Source organism: Pelodiscus sinensis, chromosome 29 (assembly GCF_052426305.1).
Source record: "Pelodiscus sinensis isolate ZL-2025 chromosome 29, ASM5242630v1, whole genome shotgun sequence".
NCBI classification, from domain to species: Eukaryota; Metazoa; Chordata; order Testudines; family Trionychidae; genus Pelodiscus; species Pelodiscus sinensis.
Window position 1 is genome coordinate 8,279,657 of NC_143080.1, and position 18,949 is coordinate 8,298,605.

Sequence of the window (18,949 nt, forward strand, 5' to 3'; positions counted from 1 at the left end):
TGCCTGAGATGGGGTTTGTAGCCGGTGGCAGGGTGGAAGCGGCGTTATGCCTCGTGGAATGAGGTTTGCCAACATCAGGCAAAGCCCTCCATTATTTCGATTTTCTTTCAAAATAACACAATTGCTGTGTGGGCGCTAGTATTGTTTAGCCAGAATAACAGCCATTATTCCAGAGCCAGGTAGATACACCCTGAGATCTCCCCACAGTTCATCCTGAGCAAGCTCTCCCCTGTAAAGCCAACAGCCTGTCAGCAGGAGGAATTGACCCTACAACCTTGGGGACTAAGGCCCCCCTGCTGCCACAACATGAGCTAGAAGCCAGCTGCTGCTCTGTTAAAGCTGTTGTCCCTTGTCTCAGTGCCTCTGGGTTACACATGGATGCAATTTCCATATTCTGTAAGGGCAGCCGAGGTGCATACGTGAGAGCCGACAGGGGGACTCTGCTTGAGCAGCAACGGACTTTCCAATACTTCTGAATACAAAGGACTTTCCCCCATTTTCACAACAAAGGCGTTGGGAACAACCTGAAAGCTCACGGCCTTCCTGGTTTTTGGTGGCGCTAGCCGCTGGGGGATGTGTGAGCTGGGAGGCATAACCCACTCAGCAGGGAGCTGAATTCTGCAAATACCGCCTGGATGTGGTGCACTGTCCCATATAGCAGCACCAAGATGGCTTACAGGTTGAATAATGCGTGTGCTCTACAGCAGTGGTCACCAGTCAGTTGATCAGGATCTACCGGCAGATCTTGGAACCTTTGACAAGTGATCCTGACTGGTTTGGCCGACAGGCTATCAAGTGGTGGCACTTCATCTGCCCCTTTCAGCACTACCATGCTGCTCCTGGCCTCTGCCTTGGAGGTCCCCTCACCCCTGGGAGCCTCCTGAAGAGGAAGGGCGGGTGCTGATGTCAGGGTGCTCCTCCCTCCGCTCTGTACCCCATCTCCACAGAGCAGAGAGGGGGCAGGATGAAGAGAGTTTGCTAGCTGCTTTTGGGAGTGGTGCAGGGCCAGTGGTGGGGGTAAGCCTCCCTTAGGCCCCTGCACCACCACCCAGAGGCCACCTGTGGTAAGTGGTGCCCAGCTGGAGCCCGCATTCCGAACCTCGGCCCCAGTCCTGAATCGCTCCTGCACCCCAAACCCCTGCCCGTAGCCTGATAAAAGTGAGTGAGGATGGGGGAGGGAGGATAGAATAAGCAGGGGCGGGGCCTTGGAGAAGGGGCAGGAAGGAGGCAGGGCAAAAGTGTTTGGGTTTGAGGTAGATCCTGGATTGCACTTAAATTCAAAAAGTGAGCTATGCTTAAAAAGGCTGGAGACCCCTGCTCTGCAGCCTTACCTACCAGGGAGCTGGCTTTGCACTGATGTGGAAAGCTAGTGTCGCGTGTTGTAAGCTACAGAGGTCCTAGGTTTGATTCCGCCTGCAGACGACAGGGGCCTGTTGGCATCCCACCAAGCCTTTCCTTCCCCGAGGAGGAAGAGAAATGAAAGAGATTAAAAACTCTCTGAACTACTTCACTGCCCAGGCAAAGCTTCTCCATAAAATGTCTGGTGTGGTAGAGACAGCAGCTCAGGGACTCTGTCTCCCTAGTGACCTTGGTCAGGCATTATGGGAGCAGATTCAAGCCCCCGATGCTTTATGGCAGAGAAGTATGCTTCCTGGGTTGGAACCACAGCTTATTCTGTGCTGTGATTTGTCCAAGGGAGCTGACCGAGGACTAGGATAACAGAGCACTGTGCTGCCCACATTGGTCACTCCTGGGAACTGAAGAATTTGCTTCTAAGATTGAGGGGTATGTTGAACCAGTTGTTCATAATGGACTTCACTGCAGCTAGGGGAGCCAGATCCAATGGTCCCTCTAATTTTTTTCCATCCAAATGCGGAATAAATATGTTATGTGCACCAAGGCATGCGCACCACCAGTAGAAACACAGGCTGCCAGCAGCGGGCGCACTGCTAATCAGCTGGGCTGCATTTGAATCTCTCTTGGGTTGCTGTCCAAGTGCTCAACTTAGAGGAAACACCGACCAGATCCCAGTACCTTTGCATCAGGCTTTCTTTGCCCTGTGACTTAAAAATTAACACAAGTCTTTGCTGTAGTTACTCATTGTCACTACTTTATTCACAATATATTTAAAATCTGAACCAACAGGCTAACATTTTGCAAGCGGTACTACTTCCCGTTCTCTACAAGGAAAAAAAAACTCAGCATAAATAATTTACATGAGAAAATAAATACATAATTCACTCTTTGAAACAATAGCTTTCACATTTAGATTCTGGTTCCACTTAAAATCATTGCAAAATCTAGCAAAGTGGTAAACTCACATTTTACAAGATTTGTACGTTAACTCTACACAGAAAATAAGAACAGCAAGAAATTATTTTCCATCCACATTTTGGATGCTGGGAGAGTACGGTTTGCAGTCCTACAGCATATGTACAGCATTTGAATATGAATTTTCCAATAATACGCTTTAATGTAAAAACACAAACACATGTATGAGTGGTGTGAAGTTATTTAAAAGGAAAGACACTGTCAAACTGGACAGCACATTGCCATGACTTCTCAGAAGGAATTCGCTGGTTTTCAAATTAGCAGAGGCTCACGCCAATGTCGAACCAGCCCCTTGCCCTCAGAACCTGCCATGCCCAGTCCAGCACAACAAAGCATATGGTCAGATGATCCAAACTTTGCAGAACAGAGAACCTAAGAAGCTGTCATCTCAATGGGGATGCTAAAGTCAATTTGCTTTGGGAGGAGTAAGGCAAAACTCAGTACCCTGTGATCCTGTTGGCCCCCACGATAAAATTACTTAGCTGTGTTAGAAGTCGTTTGCTTGAGGGACATACATATTTTTCCTGGAGTCTTTCAAACATGATTTGGGGATGCATTAACAGGAATGTTGTGAGCAAGTCCCGAGAAGTCATTCTTCTGCTCTGCTATGTGCTGATTAGGCCTAAACTGGAGTATTGTGTCCAGGTCTGGGCACCACATTTCAAAAAAGATGTGAAGAAATTGAAAAAGGTCCAGAGAAGCGCAACAAAAATGATTAAAGGTCTAGAAAACATGAGCTATGAGGCAAGACTGAAGGAATCGGGCTTGTTTAATTTAGGAAAGAGAAGACTGAGAGGAGACATGATAGCAGTTTTCAGGTATCTAAAAGGAGGAGGGAGAAAAATTGTTCTCCTTGGCCTCTGAGGATAGGACAAGGAGCAATGGGCTTAAATTGCAGCAAGGGAGGTGGAGGTTGGACATTAGGAAAAACTTCCAACTGTCAGGGTGGTTAAACGCTGGAATAAATTGCCTAGAGGGGGATGTAGAAGTTCCATCACTGGAGGGCTGTGTCTAGACTGGCCAGTTTTTCTGGAAAATCAGCCGCTTTTCCGGAAATACTTGCCAGCTGTCTACACTGGCTGCTTGAATTTCCACAAAAGCACTGACTTCCTACTGTAAGAAATCAGTGCTTCTTGCAGAAATACTATTCTGCTCCCGTTCAGGCAAAAGTCCCTTTTGCGCAAAGCTTTTGTGCAAAAGGGCCAGTGTAGACAGCTCAGATTTGTTTTCTGCAAAAAAGCCCTGATCGCGAAAATGGCGATCGGGGCTTTTTTGCGGAAAAGCGCGTCTAGATTGGCACGGATGCTTTTCCGCAAAAGCACTTTTTGCGGAAAAGCGTCTGTGTCAATCTAGAGATAGAAATGTAGCCATGTTAGTCTGGTGTAGCTGAAACAAAATACATAGTCCTGTATTTTGTTTGTGCCAATCTAAACGCTCTGTTCTAAAAATGCTTTTAACGGAAAACGTTTCCGTTAAAAGCATTTCCGGAAAATCATGCCAATCTAGACGCAGCCGAGATGTTTAAGAGCAGGTCAGACAGACACCTGTCAAGGATGATCCAGATAGTGCTTGGTCCTGCCAGGAGGGTAGGGGACTGGACTTGATGATCTCTCAAGGTCCATTCCAGTTCTATGATTCTATGATTCTATGATATAACTTTAAAAGATAGAGTTATGGGGCTTGGAAGGGAGCTGCCATGGGCCATCTGCCTTACACTCTAGCATGTGAGCATGATTGGTTTCAATATAAGAACATAAGAACGGCCACACTGGGTCAAACCAAAGGTCCATCTTGCCCAGGGTCCTGTCTGCCAACAGTGGCTAATGCCAGATGCTCCGGGGGAGTGAGTCCAGCCCCCTGCCCAAAGCAGGACGTGCTGTTCATGCTAACTCACAGATTACTGACTCTTCTGTTGTTTCCCTACTATCATTCCTGTCCTGCCTGACGGACTTTAGAGAGGACCTTCAAGGCTCTGTTCAGACAAATTAAGGATAACGACCTCTTGCAAAGTGTAATATACGGAACAGTCACAATAAAACCTTTGCTTCCTCTGCCTTCTGTAGTGTGCACACCACAAAACCCCATGCAAATTCCCCGGCGCACGCTCCTTGCAGATTGAATTTAGGTGCTGCTCCCACCAGCTCAGTTTCTCTCTTTCATCAGACCACAGCTGCTAAAATCTGATCGGTTTGGACTACGAGAGCCTTTGACCTAGCCGTGAAGGAGGAATGGGAGACCACTGCATTCAGGACTTTCCTCTGTGGCCTGTCTCTGCCATTTGGTGAAATGCAAAACTATCCAGAGCTGCTGGGCTGTACCTCTCGGAAGGGACCTTCTAGTAGGCGTTTTCGAGTTCCGGCTGATTGGATTTGCTGCTCCTCGCTCTGGAGAGACGCGGCTTCTTGTTCTTCGGAGGCCGGGCGGTTTCCTTCGCAAACTCCTTCAGCTCGGACTGGTTGTGGTAGCGAGTGTAGCGCTTGCATTTACAGGCGGTGACCGCTCGGATTTTGTGAGTCCGAGTCTCTTCCTCGGGGCAGGCCAGCTGGATGCGCTGGGTCCGGGCGTGCGCGGGGACGCAGCGGTAATCCAGGGCACTTTGGCGCCACCATTTCCCTCTGCCAATAGAGTTAGGGAGGAGGTGGGAGGGGACACACTGGCCTGAGCAGACCAGCTCCTTCATGGGCTTGACACTGCGGCAGGGCCCATCAGTGACATACCGGGTGAAGCGCAGCTCTCTGCAGGTGAAATCGGAAGCATCTGCAAAGAGAAAACAAACTAGTGACCCTTCTTGTTCAGCGCTGCCTCTCACCTCCTGCGGCAGCTGAAATCCAGCACCAAGGCCTCAAAACCAGCCCACTTGTACTCATAATTGTACTAGGAAACCCCAGAAGGAGACGGGAAGTCAAGGAAGCATCACCTGCAATTTTCAGGGAAAGTTCTCTCCTACCCAGGGAGCTGCTCACCAGGGGTAGGTCTAGACTACGTTTTCCTTTCGAAAGAAGATATGCAATGTCGGCGGTAAGTTGCGTATCTTCTTCCGATCGCTTTTTCAAAAGGGGGGGGGTTGAAAAAGCAAGCAGTTTAGATGCGGTTCTTTTGAAAAAAATACCTTTTTTTTTAAAAGAACCTTCTTCCTCAAAAATTAAGGTTTACAGGTTCTTTCAAAAAAAGATTTTAAAAAAATGCATCTAAACTGCTTGATTTTTTTAAAAAAGCTATCAGATTATATGCAAATTACCGCCAAATTTGCATGTCTTTTTTTGATAGAAAAACGTAGTCTTGATGTACCCCAGGCGGGAGAAAGATTGAGACTGCCACAAAAAAACTTCTGCTTCTCTTTCCATTAGATACTGAACAATTAGGCTGGCTCTACACCAAACCCTGCCTTCAAACACCTGTGCACTGCAGGGGATGGCACAGCGCAATCTACTATATAGTAGTTACAAGCTGGGGACCAACCAGTTAAGTAGTAGTTCTACAGAAAAGGACCTGGGGGTTACAGTGAATGAGAAGCTGGATATGAGTCAACAGTGTGCTCTTGTAGCCAAGAAGGCTAATGGCATATTGGGTTGCATTAAGAGGAGCATTGCCAGCAGATCCAGAGATGTCATTTTTCCCCTTTATTCGGCTTTGGTGAGGCCACATCTGGAGTATTGTGTCCAGTTCTGGGCCCCCCACTACAAAAAGGATGTGGACGCATTGGAGAGGGTCCAGCGGAGGGCAACCAAGATGATGAGGGGGCTGGAGCATATGACTTATGAGGAGAGGCTGAGGGAGTTGGGCCTGTTTAGTCTGCAGAAGTGAAGAGTGAGGGGGGATTTGATAGCAGCCTTCAACTTCCTGAAGGGAGGTTCCAAAGAGGACGGAGAGAGGCTGTTCTCAGTAGTGACAGATGGCAGAACAAGGAGCAATGGTCTCAAGTTGTGGTGGAAGAGGTCCAGGTTGGATATTAAGAAAAACTATTTCACTAGGAGGGTGGTGAAGCACTGGGATGGGTTACCTAGGGAAGTAGTGGAGTCTCCATCCCTAGAGGTATTTAAGTCTCGGCTTGACAAAGCCCTGGCCGGGTTGATTTAGTTGGAATTGGTCCTGCCTAGAGCAGGGGGCTAGACTTGACGACCTTCTGAGGTCTCTTCCAGTTCTATGGTTCTATGATTCTATGATATACGTGAGAGAGTTTATCCATTTGTCTGTCTGGTTGTTCGAGAATGGCTCCTAAATGGTAAGAGCTAAGGCCACCAAATTTGGTCTGCAGTGTCCCATTAGCATAACTCAAAGCACGGTCAGGGTTTGGTTGTGCTAGGACAATAGGATGTGCCTGGAATGGCATTGTTGCTCGTAAAAACAGAAAGGAAGGGCTGTGCTTGCAGGGATAGTTATTCTTTATAATGACCACAAGGGGGCAGTAAGGGGGCAGAGATGGGAACCAGGACGGCTAGAACCCCGTTGGGCCAGCAGGGGGCAGAGGTGGAGAAAGGGACAGCATTCTACTATGTATTTGAGAGAGTTTGTCTGTTTGTGTGTCTGTCTGTCTCCCAGCCTGAGGACATGCACCCCTTCCCCCGACTGTGCCCGTTCAGCAGCCATGAAGGGGCGCTTCTCACCTGGCCCCACGCTGCCGTGGTGAAAGAGGGTTGTCCCCTCTCCCTGAGGACGCCTGCATCTTGAGCCCCTCAGCCCCAGCCCCAACCCAGAGCAATGATCGAAATGAAGCAAAACAAAACGTATCTGAGTTCAGGATCCGAGCAACGCCGGGTAAACCTTCTAGGATTTGTCTATCCAAGAGATACACCCCACATGGAAAAGGCATATCAGGTGTGACATGGGAAAACAAGGGCATCAAAAAGGAACCCAAGGGGACGTGCAGGAAGCTGAGGCAGGAATCAGAGCATTCCGAAGCGTTGCCCGCTCTGGGCAGAAATAAAGAAATAATTTCTGCTCATTTCCACCCACGTGATTCTGGAGTCAGACCACACGACTCAGAGGGGGTGGGCTGCAGGTGCAGCTAGTTATCGAGTGCCCAACTTTCTGTGCATAAACTCTCAACTATAGATTGTTAGAAATTGTCTGTGCGTCTGAGCTGTGTGTCCTGAGCGGCTGGCTGAGGAGGAGCAGCCCAGGAGTAACCTTAGCTTTAAGCTCCCCTCTTTGCATTTCCAATTTTGGGATGTGGTAGGGGCTCCTCATATTGATGGTGGCCTTGTGATGCCATCTATGGTGGCTCCCCTGGTGCAGATTAGGAAGAGTCCAGTGAGCTCCAACAATGTCGGAGAATCAACAGACTCCACTCCTTCCTCCTTTAAGCCACTTATGGGTTCAAAACCTTCTCTCACTTACACTAGTTTAACGCCACTGATCTCCATCACTCATTCCAGACTTCACCTGGAGTAAGCAAGAGCTAATCTTGGTCCAGAGTTTTGGTGAAAATCGAATTGAAAATTCTCACAGCCAAATTCTGCTGCACTTTTGCCACTGTACCCTCACTTAGCCGGCCTTAATTCCCATCTCTCAGAGCACCCCTTAATTCACCACTCAATTGGCGGTCCAGGCCTCTCCCTCGCGGTTCTAATCCTGCAGCATCCATGTCATTTCCTTCCACCAGAGAAAGGCATCTTCTGCCAATTCAGAAACCTTACCAGGCTTTGGCTTGTGCTTTTACAGATTACCAGAAGCAAGGGAAACTGTAGAAAATGTGAGATTTTAACTCTAAGGATTTCGAAAAGCAAAGAACGTTCCAGTTAAATAATTTATACTTCAGATGCATTTCTTATCAGAACCTGGAACAGGGCTCCTTTCTGGCTTTGCTCAATCAACATGCTTAGCTCTAATGTATGAACATTGATTGCAAAGGCTGATTAGCAAATAAGGTTTTGAACTTTCTCTATATGAACACAATTTATTGCTCTCATCCAAGCAAAAGAAACACACGTAGCACAAACACTATTTTAATTGTGGCAACCACTTATTGATCCAAATTGCGTAGCTTATTTTGAGTGCATTTCGAAATAGCTTATTTTGTAATTCGACATTATGAAATAAACCACTATTCTGAAATGTCCCTTGATCCTCATGGAATGAGGTTTACAGGAACATCGGACTAGTGTGCCGTTATTTCAAAAGATATTTCAAAATAACGGGCATGCTGTCAAGACATGGAATAGCTATTTCGGGACACCGGAAGTATCCCAAAATAGTGCACAGTGTAGACGTAGCCTAAATGTCTTAGTGATGTCATATTTTTAGACACATGTTTCTCTTAGTGAATTTTTAAGGATCTTCCCCTATGCTACAAAAACAGCAGGTTTTTTTCTGGACCTACCAGCGCTCTGCTTTCTGGATGTATGTACCTAAAAAGGTATTACAAAGAGGAGGGGGAAAATTTATTCTCCTTAACCTCTGATGATAGGACAAGAAACAATGGTCTTAACATGCAGCAAAGAAAGATTAGGTTGGACATTAGGAAAAATGTCTTAATTGGTGGTGAAGCACTAGAATAAATTGCCTAGGGAAGTTATGGAATCTCCATCACTGGAGATTTATAAGAGCAGGTTAGACAGACACCTGTCAGGGATGGTCTAGATGGTGCATGGTCCTGCCGTGAGGGCAGGGGACTGGACTTGATGCCCTCTCGTGGTCCCTTCCAGTTCTAGGATTCTGTTATTCGATGTCTCTTTGTCCAGACTTCCGCCCCAACTTTGTAAAACACTTTGCACAAATGTAACGATACACCCGTCCCATGGCAGTCTGGGAGGGAATTGTGGCTGTGCAAATATGCTGTGTGGTTCAGCCAGAGCATTTAAGAAATTAAGTTTTCACTTGGGTAATCCTAATACTCTGGACTCTGGCCTTTTCTGCCAACTCAGCAGTGGGGTGCTGCTGATGTATTAGACACCTTGGGCCATGCCTGAGCCAGGTGCTGCTTCTGTTGACACACACCCTGTGCTTACGGGCATGTTGAACCCACCTCAGCACTAGTCTCAGGGAGCCTCATTTCTGGTGGGGACATCTGACCTGTGACTGAGTCCTTTCTCCACCCGGCTCCCACTGTGACTAAGTCCTCCCCCCCCCCCCCCCGACCCCTACGAAAGACACTGAGGCAGCCGTACAAGTGTATAGCATTCCTTGAGAGAAGCCCAAGTCTCTTTGGGGGGTGGGGGCCTGGAATATAAATCCCCCCCTTCCAAGTCCTAAGGGGTCCCTGCCTGTCAGACTTGTGCTAACTGCCTCCCTGCTACTAAGGTAGCGAGAGAGACTTTTTTCCTGACTGTAGGACTAAATCCACCATTGAAGATGCTGGCTTTGCTGCTAGGTTGGGCAGCCAACGCTGGGGCGGGGCAGGAGCGTTCCATGGGGCTGGGCTGGGAGGAGGGAATTGTGCCCTGTCGTGATGGGGAATAAATTTTGTGATGCGCACCGAGGCATGTGCGCATGCGCCACCAATAGAAACACTTGCTGCTGGCTGTGGGTGGTGGTGGGTTCTCTGTTAATCAGCTGGGCAGCATTTGAATCTCTCCTGGGGGGCCGTCCAAGCATTCAGGAGAAGAGAGAAGACCCTTCCAAGTGAAAGGTGCAAGGCATGGTGGGTGTGGGCATTCTGCCCTGCATCTGCTCCGGGACCACATACATTTCAGTCTGGGGTGGGGGGGGTCAATCTGGCACCTTTCACCAGCAGGCCCAAGCACTTGTGTTTCTGAGCCATTGGTGGTGTCAGATCTTTAGCAGATAGCTGTGGGACCATGCCAAGTTTCTTTCAGGGGGCCTCTTGATGTGGCTAGTTCTATTTAGTCCTGGTCTACACTAGAACTTTATTTCAAAATAATCCCCCCCCCCCCCACAGTTGAATTTATAAGGGGAGCATCCACATGACCAAGCCTGCTATTTTGAAAAAAACGGGCTGCTTCTTTCAAAATCTGTACTCCCGCTTTTCATCGGGAGTAACGCTCATTCTGAAATACCTATTTCGAAATAACGGTCGGGTGGACTCGCCGGTGCCACTATTTCGAAATAGCTACTCCCCAGAGTCATTCAAACTATTTACCCCCCAGCGCTTCCTGGGGCTCTACGTCTGAGGTAGCGCGTCCACATGAGCGGAGCCTCCCTCGGACGAGTTTCAAGGCTTCCCCGTCGTGTGGACACGCTTGTTCGATTTTGTTCAATCAGGAGCTTGTCAGTCAAATGTACCGATTTCAAAATCGTTGCCTCGTGTAGACGTGGCCTTAAATTATTCGTCCAAGTAGCAGCTCTACCCCACTGAGAGCTCCCAAGAGAATACATGCGACTCCCACTGAGCCTATAGCATTGTGGATTCCCTCGGGGAAAGCTTCACACTGCTAATAATAGGCTTCCATTGCCTGCTGGAGTCTGCCTAGATTAGAAGAAGAACAGCATTTTCCCCTCCTCTGATCTAACACCCATCACCGGAGTGCTCCTCCGTGAAGGTTTAACAATGCTCTCCTACCCACTCACCCGGTTTACAGCATGAGGACAGCAGCAAATCAGGTCATATTACTGGCTACAAAATATCTTTTATTGCCACCTTTCACCCGGGCCAGTTCAGCATCATACACCTCAATCTCGCAGCCACTCCGCTCACAGCTCCTAAGCTACTTATTTCTGATACTTTTACAGGGCTACACTGCATCTATGCTTGTCCAAAAGCCACTGTCACTTTGGTCACAGGACAGACCTTGAGATACTATTATGCAGCGGGCTTGGAAGCACCTACAGATAATTAAATGCAAAAGAGTTAGATATGGCTACATCTTATTTCCCTGGTGGGTCATAACCATTATTACTCGTCTCTGTTTAAGAGATGCCGTCGCAAATCACAAGCTAAAGAGGAGACTGACTTTGTTACCACTACAGCATTAGCAGTTCAGCGCTGGATCCCGTGTTCGTTCCTCACCCGACACACGAGCATAGGAACAGAAATCCCCACAGGAAGTTATGCTGCCAGGTTTGGGGGCTGCAATACAACGTGGTTAGTTTTCTTACCGTTTGGATCCAGAGGCTGCGGCGGCTGCCGGCCCCCGTGTTTCGCCTGGTTCATGGTGTTGTTGTTGTTGCTGTACGTCTCCTCCGCCGGGGTTTCTGTGTTTTCAGGGAGCTCCGGGATGATTTCTGTAGCATCGTTTTTAAACATTTGCCACCCTTCTACCGAGCGGACGGCCGTTTGGATCAGCACCCAGATGGAGCATGCAGCCCAAGAGATCTGCATAGTGGCAGCCCAGAGATTAGCCTTTCAGCCCTCTCCCAGTCTCAAATCCCAAGCAAAGGCAAATTATTCTCCTTTTTTAAATCCCTCTTAGAGCCAAGCCAGCCAATGACTTCACAAAGTGGGAAGGGCCAGACAAGTCATTCATCCCAGATCTGTCACCGAAGACCAGCAGGGACATGGGGGCGGGGGGAGGAGAGGCGAGGTGGTTTCTCCAAAACAGTCTACAACTTTTAGACACACACTTAAAAACTCATCCCTTGCTTCATTCTTCTGCCAGGCACTGGTGTCGACTGAACAGCCATACTGGCAGGGAGACTAGTCAGTCTGCAGCTTGTCACCGGCCTAACAAATATTTTCACAATGAAAAAAAAATGCTTCTTCCTTATTTGATTTCCCCACCGTTTCAGTGCTAAGTTCCCTAATAACTTCTCCTGGAAGCATGTGTCTGTGCTTTTTCTATTTTCAGCTATAAAATAAAGACACATTGGGGGAAGGAGCCAGAGGCGACACACTGTACAGCTTGATGGGCTGTTCCTCTCTTGTTGCATTTGCCTATGGGTTGTTGGTGCATTTTTAGACACTGCCCTCTGCTACTGGCCCTTGGCATAGATATCACCACGAGAGGGTTGCTGACTTTTAGATCCATGAGCGTGGCTAAACTGTGGTTTAAAAGCCATGGCTGCACTGCGGAGAAGAGATGACAAATGATCTGGTGAAGGCACTGGTCAGAGACGCAGGACAACTGTGTTCCAGCTCCGGTGCAGATTTCCTGTGTGGTGATTGGTGTCACATCACTAAGCCTCAGTTTTCCAGCTGCAAGCCGCAGACAATCATACTCCCTTCTTGCATGAGGTGTTGTAATACATTAATACTTGCAAGGTGCTTAGCTACAGGACCAAGGCACCAAGAGCTGTTTGCTTCAAGTGAGCTGCCGTGTGGGGAAACCTGGGTATGTTTCCTGGGTATGTTTCTGAGGGGGGATATGATAGAGGTCTATAAAATCATGAGTGGTGTGGAGAGGGCCGATAAAGAAAAGTTATTTATTAGTTCCCTAAATAGAACTAGAGGACACCAAATGAAATTAATGGGTAGCAGGTTTAAAACTAATAAAAGAAAGTTCTTCTTCACACAGCGTGTAGTCAACCTGTGGAACTCCTTGCCAGAGGAGGCTGTGAAGGCTAGGACTATAATAGAGTTTAAAGAGAAGCTAGATAATTTCATGGAGGTTAGGTCCATAAAAGGCTATTAGCCAGGGGGCAAAATGGTGTCCTTGGCCTCTGTTTGTCAGAGGCTGGAGAGGGATGGCAGGAGACAAATTGCTTGATCATTGTCTTCGATCCACCCTCTCTGGGGCACCTGGTGCTGGCCACTGTCAGCAGACAGGATACTGGGCTAGATGGACCTTTGGTCTGACCCAGTACGGCCGTTCTTATGTTCTTATGTTGCACACTGCCCTATTTGAAGTAGAATTTGTGCCCGGACCAACTCAGCCTTATGAATCTATTTCATTTACAACAGATACAAAGAGTATAACTGAACTGCACTCGTTCACATAATCCGACTGCATTACCTTTTGTGCTGCCTACTAAACAGCCAAAACAGGTGGGTCTGTTTCTTCCTGCCCACTTAGGGCTAATCACTTAGGGCTTGGATTCCATTCTGACAGTCCTACAAGCCAGAAAACAGGTGTTGCTGGAGTTAATACATCAAATATTTGGGGCAAATTCATCCCGGGTGTAACCTCCCTACAAATAAGGGAGACATGGCTGGATGAATTGGAAGGGTCACATGCAGGCAATATACGTACTGTAGAGGTCAGATTTCACTGTGGTAATAAGATGGATGGGCATGGGACATGATCCATTTCTGATTCAGTGGCAGCTGCCCCATTTTGTGGCGCTGTCTCTGTAGTCTCTTTCTCCCCCGAAGCTATGCCATTTTACAAGTCTCACTCGGTGCATCTTCCCTTTCCTTCCCAAATATCCCACGGAGGGGAGAGGGGAGGAGGAGCGTTTACATAGCAGCATTATTTCGGAATAACTAACGTTATTCTGAAATAACGTCAGGCATGTCTACACTACAAGCCATTGTTCCGAAATAATGTCGAGTTGGAGGACTTCCTACTCCGATTCACGGTAACCCTCATTCCACGAGGAGCAAGGGAAGTTGGAAGAAGAGTGCTCTTCCTTCGACTTCCTGTTCTGTCGACAGCACCAAAAGCTGAGTTGAGCTATTTCCACTTCAGCAATGCAATTGACATAGATGGAGTTGCGTCACTTAATTCGACTTTAGCCCAGCTGTATGGACGTGCCCAGGGCCGGCCTTAGGCCGATTTCCCCAAATCGGGCCCTGTGCCTAAAGGGGCCCCGCGCCCTGAAGCCGGAAGTGTGCCGGGTACGCTGCGGGAGGGGGTGTTGGCTGCCTGCACTGCAGGAGGTGTGGGGGGCAGGGTGTTTGGCGGGGGAGGTAGCTGGGGATTTTGTGTGTGCTGGTTTTTTTTTTTTTTTTGGCTCAACCAAAATTCCTGGGGCTCCCATTGAAACTTCTGTGTGCTTTTTTTTTTTTTTGGTCAACCAAATTTGCTGCGGGGCCCTGTCAAAATTGTTTGAATTGGGCCCCGCACTTCCTAAAGCCGGCCCTGGACGTGCCCATGGAGAATGTAAACGCAGCTGTTTCTGGTGCTGCATTCAATCTCTCTTCCTTAATAGCGTCTTTGTCCACCCACCACCTCTCTGTAGGTGGAGGGATGCCACATAGTTTTACGTGTTTCCTTCACGCATGAAGGTTTTTGTGCCGCGTTTATCAGAAAATCATTCCTTGATAAGAAGTGCCACCAACCATTTCTCTTCAGACGGTTAAAGAAACATTCCAACACTATTGTTGCCTTTCCCTCTATAAACACATACTCTGCTCTGATGCGCTTTCATTAATAACTTCCTCTAATATTCAAAGCAATGGCTGCTTTAACCCCTGAGATGCACATCCACTCCAAACCCTGAGGCCTGTCCAAGGCCGGTGTTTTTCCAGAAAGCGTTTTTCCAGAAAGCGTTTTTCCTCAAGACAATGCACGTTGTAGATATGCAGGTGCAGATGGATTTTGCCCAAAGAGCTGGCTTGGTTGTGACTTTCATTAGACATCATCACATCTCCCATTTGTATAGCCCATCAAACGCCATGAGACACTGCGGATACATCTACACTGCACGATTCCAAAATAGCTTATTTCAAAATAGCCCGTCTACACTGCAGGGAAGCCTCAAAATGAATTCGAGGCAGTTTTCCCTAATGTAGACGTGCGATCTTGATTTAGAGCCCCAGGAGGAATAACTTAGAATGGCCCTGGTGAGGGGCTATTTCGAAATAGCAGCAGTGGGGCGTCTACACACGCCTTATTTCGAGATAGCTATTTCAGAATAGGCGTTATTCGTAGATTGAGGTTTAGAGAAGTTGGAATAAGCCGTCCGTTATTTCGAAATTATTTCGAAATAACGGAATTGCTGTGTAGATGCTCCCATAGTTATTTCAGAATAACGGCCGCTATTCCAAAATAACTTTGCTGTGTAGACACACCCTGAGTGATAGGTTACCACCACTGAGCTGGAGTGTTGCAAAAGAATGAGGCAGGCGCACGAAGGATCGTGGCTATGAGCCAAATTGACCAAGGACGCAACTCCATGCTCCAGGAATACCCAAATGGCTGGCTGCCAGATGCTGGGACTTGGATGACAAGGAGATGGATTGCTTGATAAATTACCCTGTTCTGTTCATTGTCTCTGAAGCTTCTGGCACCAGGCACTGTTGGAAGACAGGCTATAGGGTTAGGTGGATTGTTGACCTGACCCAGCATGGCCATTCTTAGGTTTGAGAGCACTTCCCAGCTGAGACTTGCAGGAAAGATGGTTCGTGTCTCCAGAGATATTTTACATAACTCTGGTGCCCTGGCACGATACATCCTACAAAACAACCTGCTCTTGCCAGAAGTACCATGTGATTTTTGAATGAGTCATGTCTGAGTGAAACTTTGGCTTCATATGTCATCTGAAAATTGCCACCTTCCGCAGCAAAGTGCCCTCTAGCACCAGGCTGGGACACTATGGCCACGTCTCCACTTACCGAGCCGGAGATGGATCTTCTGGTGTTCAATTTAGTGGGTCTAGTAAAGACCCACTAAATCGAACACTGAGGATAACCCCGGTCGGCACCGGTATTAGTCGTGAGGAGTAAGGGAAGCTGACGGGAGTGTTTGCTCTCATTGGTCTCCCACTGCGAAGATGGCACCAAGCTCATCTTAAAATATGTTGACTCCAACTATGTTATTTAGGTAGCTGGAGTTGCGTACCTTAAGTTGGCCTTCCAGGTCTAGTATAGACCTGGCCTAATTCAGTATCGACTTACAAGAAAGTTAATTCCCAACTATATTTTCAGCAGTTCCCAGGACGTCTCCAACCCAACTACTAACCGAGTCCACCCCAGCGTGGCTTAGGCACTCTGATTAGACCACAGCCATGGCAGGAAGCACAGAAGACGGATGGACTGAGTAGGAAATATACTTCCTTGCCAATGTCAGACTTAGTACAAACATCACATTTACTGAACCTGCCCTTAGCAATGAGCGAAGCATACAGCTCACTTTTCTCCTGGATGCGTACTGGAAGGAGAAAATACATTTTAAAACGTTGCGCTAATGTTTATTTTCATTGCTTACGGAAGGGGGGGGGAGCGGTCCCAGAAGGAATAATGGGACACCCAAAATCAAAGACCACGCTTGAAAACTTTGGCTTATGCAATTTGCCCAAGGTCTCAACATCTGTGGATGAGGCAGGAAAAGGGCCTAAATCCCAATCTTGAGTCTAGACATAGAATCATAGGGCGGGACGAGACCTTAGGAGGTCATCGACTCCAGCCCCCTGCTAAAAGCAGCACCAATCCCAGGGGGCCCTATAAACTGAGCACTTGGGCAGCCACCCAGGAGAGATTCAAATGCTGCCCAGATGATTAGCAGAGCACCCACTGCCGCCCGCATGTGTTTCCACGAGTGGTGCACATCTGCCCAGGCCTCGGTGCACATAACAAAATGTATTCCACACACGGATGGAAAAAATTAGAGGGACCACTGAGTCTAGTGCCTTAACAACAAGGCAAGCCTACCTCTTTGGGCAGCCCCTTCCCTCAGTCCATTCACATCCTCTGGCTTGTGCAAGGAATGAAGCCTGTGAGTATGGGTTCCAGCCTCATCCGCCATTCATACACCCCATGAAGCAGGGTGGGCCTCGGGAAAAAACCAGGTTGTGGTTCTGCCTGCCAGGAAGCATGGTATTAGCATTCATACATAGAAGAGGGCAGTGTTATGCATATAAGAGAACCGCCTTCAGCCCGACAACTCTACCCTGTGAGCAGAAGGAGCAGCCCTGCTAGCTCAGCCCAATGGCGACATGGGTGCTGGGGCAGGGCACCCCCTGGCTTCCATCCTCAGAGTTTCTGGGTGCAGCTGGCGAGACCTACCACCACATTCTTTGCTACCCTGCAGGCCCTGATGCTGTTGTCTAGGGCCCGGTGCTGCAGCAGGCAGGCACACACACGTGCAAATACCTGCTGAAAGCAAGCCCGGCCAGGGTAACACCTGGTGCGCCGTGGAACTGCTGGAGCGGGAGAAATACCTGGCGAGGGCAGGTATTCTGGCCAGCAGTGCATGACAGCTCACAATTTACAAGCTGTCCAGGCGTTCCGTTCCCCAGCTCAAGGGAGAGCAATGTCCCTGCTTCTTGAGCTGTTCCTTCCCCCTCTGCGGATGCTGCTGAACTCACCCAGCTGGGGCAGCGTTTATTTCTGGTTCCTAAAGCTGCTTTGGGGATTGCCTTCTGGGTGGCACCCAGCACCTTGCCCTTGTGTTTTCAAACCATCCCACCTAAAGGGGGAGACAGCAGGTGGGAGGAGCGACTCTCTAGCTTCCTATTAGGTCATCTCGGCCCCCTCCTTCGTTCAGCCTTTCGCTCCTATACCCACGAGAGAGTCATGCTATATAGGACTGAGCCCGGGGGATGCTGCATGGCTGGGACAGTCGGGAGGTGATCAGGGCAGGTGTCCCGGTGAAGGTGACTCTGAGGTGGGGCGCGGTCCAGCCCACAGTACATTCGGCACCACAAGATACCTCAATTTATGCCAACAGCAACGTGCCCTGGACCCGAAACTGGCAATGCTTGCCCAGTGATGCCTCCAAGCCCATGAATACATTCATGAGCATATTTAAAAGCTACTTTTTATAGCTAAAGTGGCTTGTCTTCAGAACAGAGAAAGATACGATTCGTGCAACAGCATCATCTGGGGACAAGAGACGGAATGATGGCTCCAGCTGGTGAGGAATGATGGGGCTGCAGCACCATCTGGTGGGGGGTTGTAGGGCTGGCTCCCACCTTGGAAAGGATTTGATTGCAATCCCATAATTCCAATCCCTGAAGAACCACCTGTACCTAGGGGCCTGTTTTCAAAGGGAATGGATGGGTGACTGAATAAGCACTTGAGTCAATGGCTGCTCATTGGAGAATGCTAGCTAAATAAAGTCTAATACCTTTCAGCCAGTGGCAGCACTTAAAATTAGAACAGATGTATTGGTGCAACCCAGCGATGGGCAGCCGGTGGCCCCTCGGGATTCTGCGTGCAGCCCACAAGGCATTTTGTTGACCATTGCTTACGACCAGGGTTGCCAGATTCTGCTGGTTTCCTTTCACATCGTTTTTTCCCCTACCGGTAGCACTACGATGATACGCATGGAAAAGCGAGGGCACGTGAAGCGAGGTGTGTGCTGACTGCACACAACATAGAATCACAGAACACTAGAACTGGAAGGCACCTCGAGAGGTCATCGAGTCCAGTCCCTTGCCCTCCTGGCAGGACCAAGCACCAATCTTGAACCAAGTATCTCCATCATTGGAGATACTTGAGAGCAGGTTGGATAGATGTCTACCCAACCTGCTCTCAAGTATCTCCAATGATGGTGACTTCACACCCTCCCTAGGCTGTGACTGAGAGCGCCATGTGTTACTTCGTTGCCTTTGCTTCCAATCAAAACATTTCTATGGTTCAAGCAGCACACCCCACTGATTCTAGGTACACAACCGCAGTTAGCAGAACTACCCTCTCCTGGGAGATTGTCTTGGTTACGACAGTCTTACGGGATCACTGCGAAGATGGAGGGCCACTCATGCAGCTCTCTTACTAGCCTGCATTGCCCAGTGCTCGTGTAACTACTGTGCTCTTGACAAGGATTGTTGCATTTTGCCACTCAAGCTGTACACGGGTCTCTTTACTGGTTTAATGTTTGGCTTTGCACACTGATAGGGCTTTGCACACTATATTTTAGTGTAGTGTGTGTAGAAGGCTGCTTGGGTCAATGGATGTTGTATA

General features: G+C 48.5%; 2 protein-coding genes across 2 annotated transcripts in view; both read right to left on the reverse strand.

Annotated features, from left to right (window-relative positions):
- Nucleotides 1–2,872: 2,872 nt before the first annotated feature.
- On the reverse strand, nt 2,873–16,350 carry SOST (sclerostin). The gene is made up of 2 exons (XM_006125714.5): nt 11,326–16,350; nt 2,873–5,088 (listed from the first exon to the last, which is right to left on the reverse strand). Exons 1-2 carry the CDS (start codon nt 11,546–11,548, stop codon nt 4,667–4,669), a joined length of 645 nt encoding a protein of 214 aa, XP_006125776.3. The 5' UTR covers nt 11,549–16,350; the 3' UTR covers nt 2,873–4,666.
- DUSP3 (dual specificity phosphatase 3) overlaps nt 4,949–18,949 on the reverse strand; it is a 51,253-nt gene continuing 37,252 nt past the window's right edge. The window contains exon 4 of the mRNA XM_014574902.3: nt 4,949–5,088. The gene's annotated coding sequence lies outside the window, so the exon portion shown is untranslated. The remainder of the gene's footprint in view (nt 5,089–18,949) is intronic.

What these genes read in the sequence shown, in the direction of transcription:
- SOST (XM_006125714.5), bottom strand. Translation starts at nt 11,548, where the DNA reads ATGCAGATCTCTTGGGCTGCATGCTCCATCTGGGTGCTGATCCAAACG. An exon ending in GCAGCCTCTGGATCCAAACG is followed by an intron (nt 5,089 to 11,325) that starts GTAAGAAAACTA and finishes TTCTCTTTGCAG; the next exon opens with ATGCTTCCGATTTCACCTGC.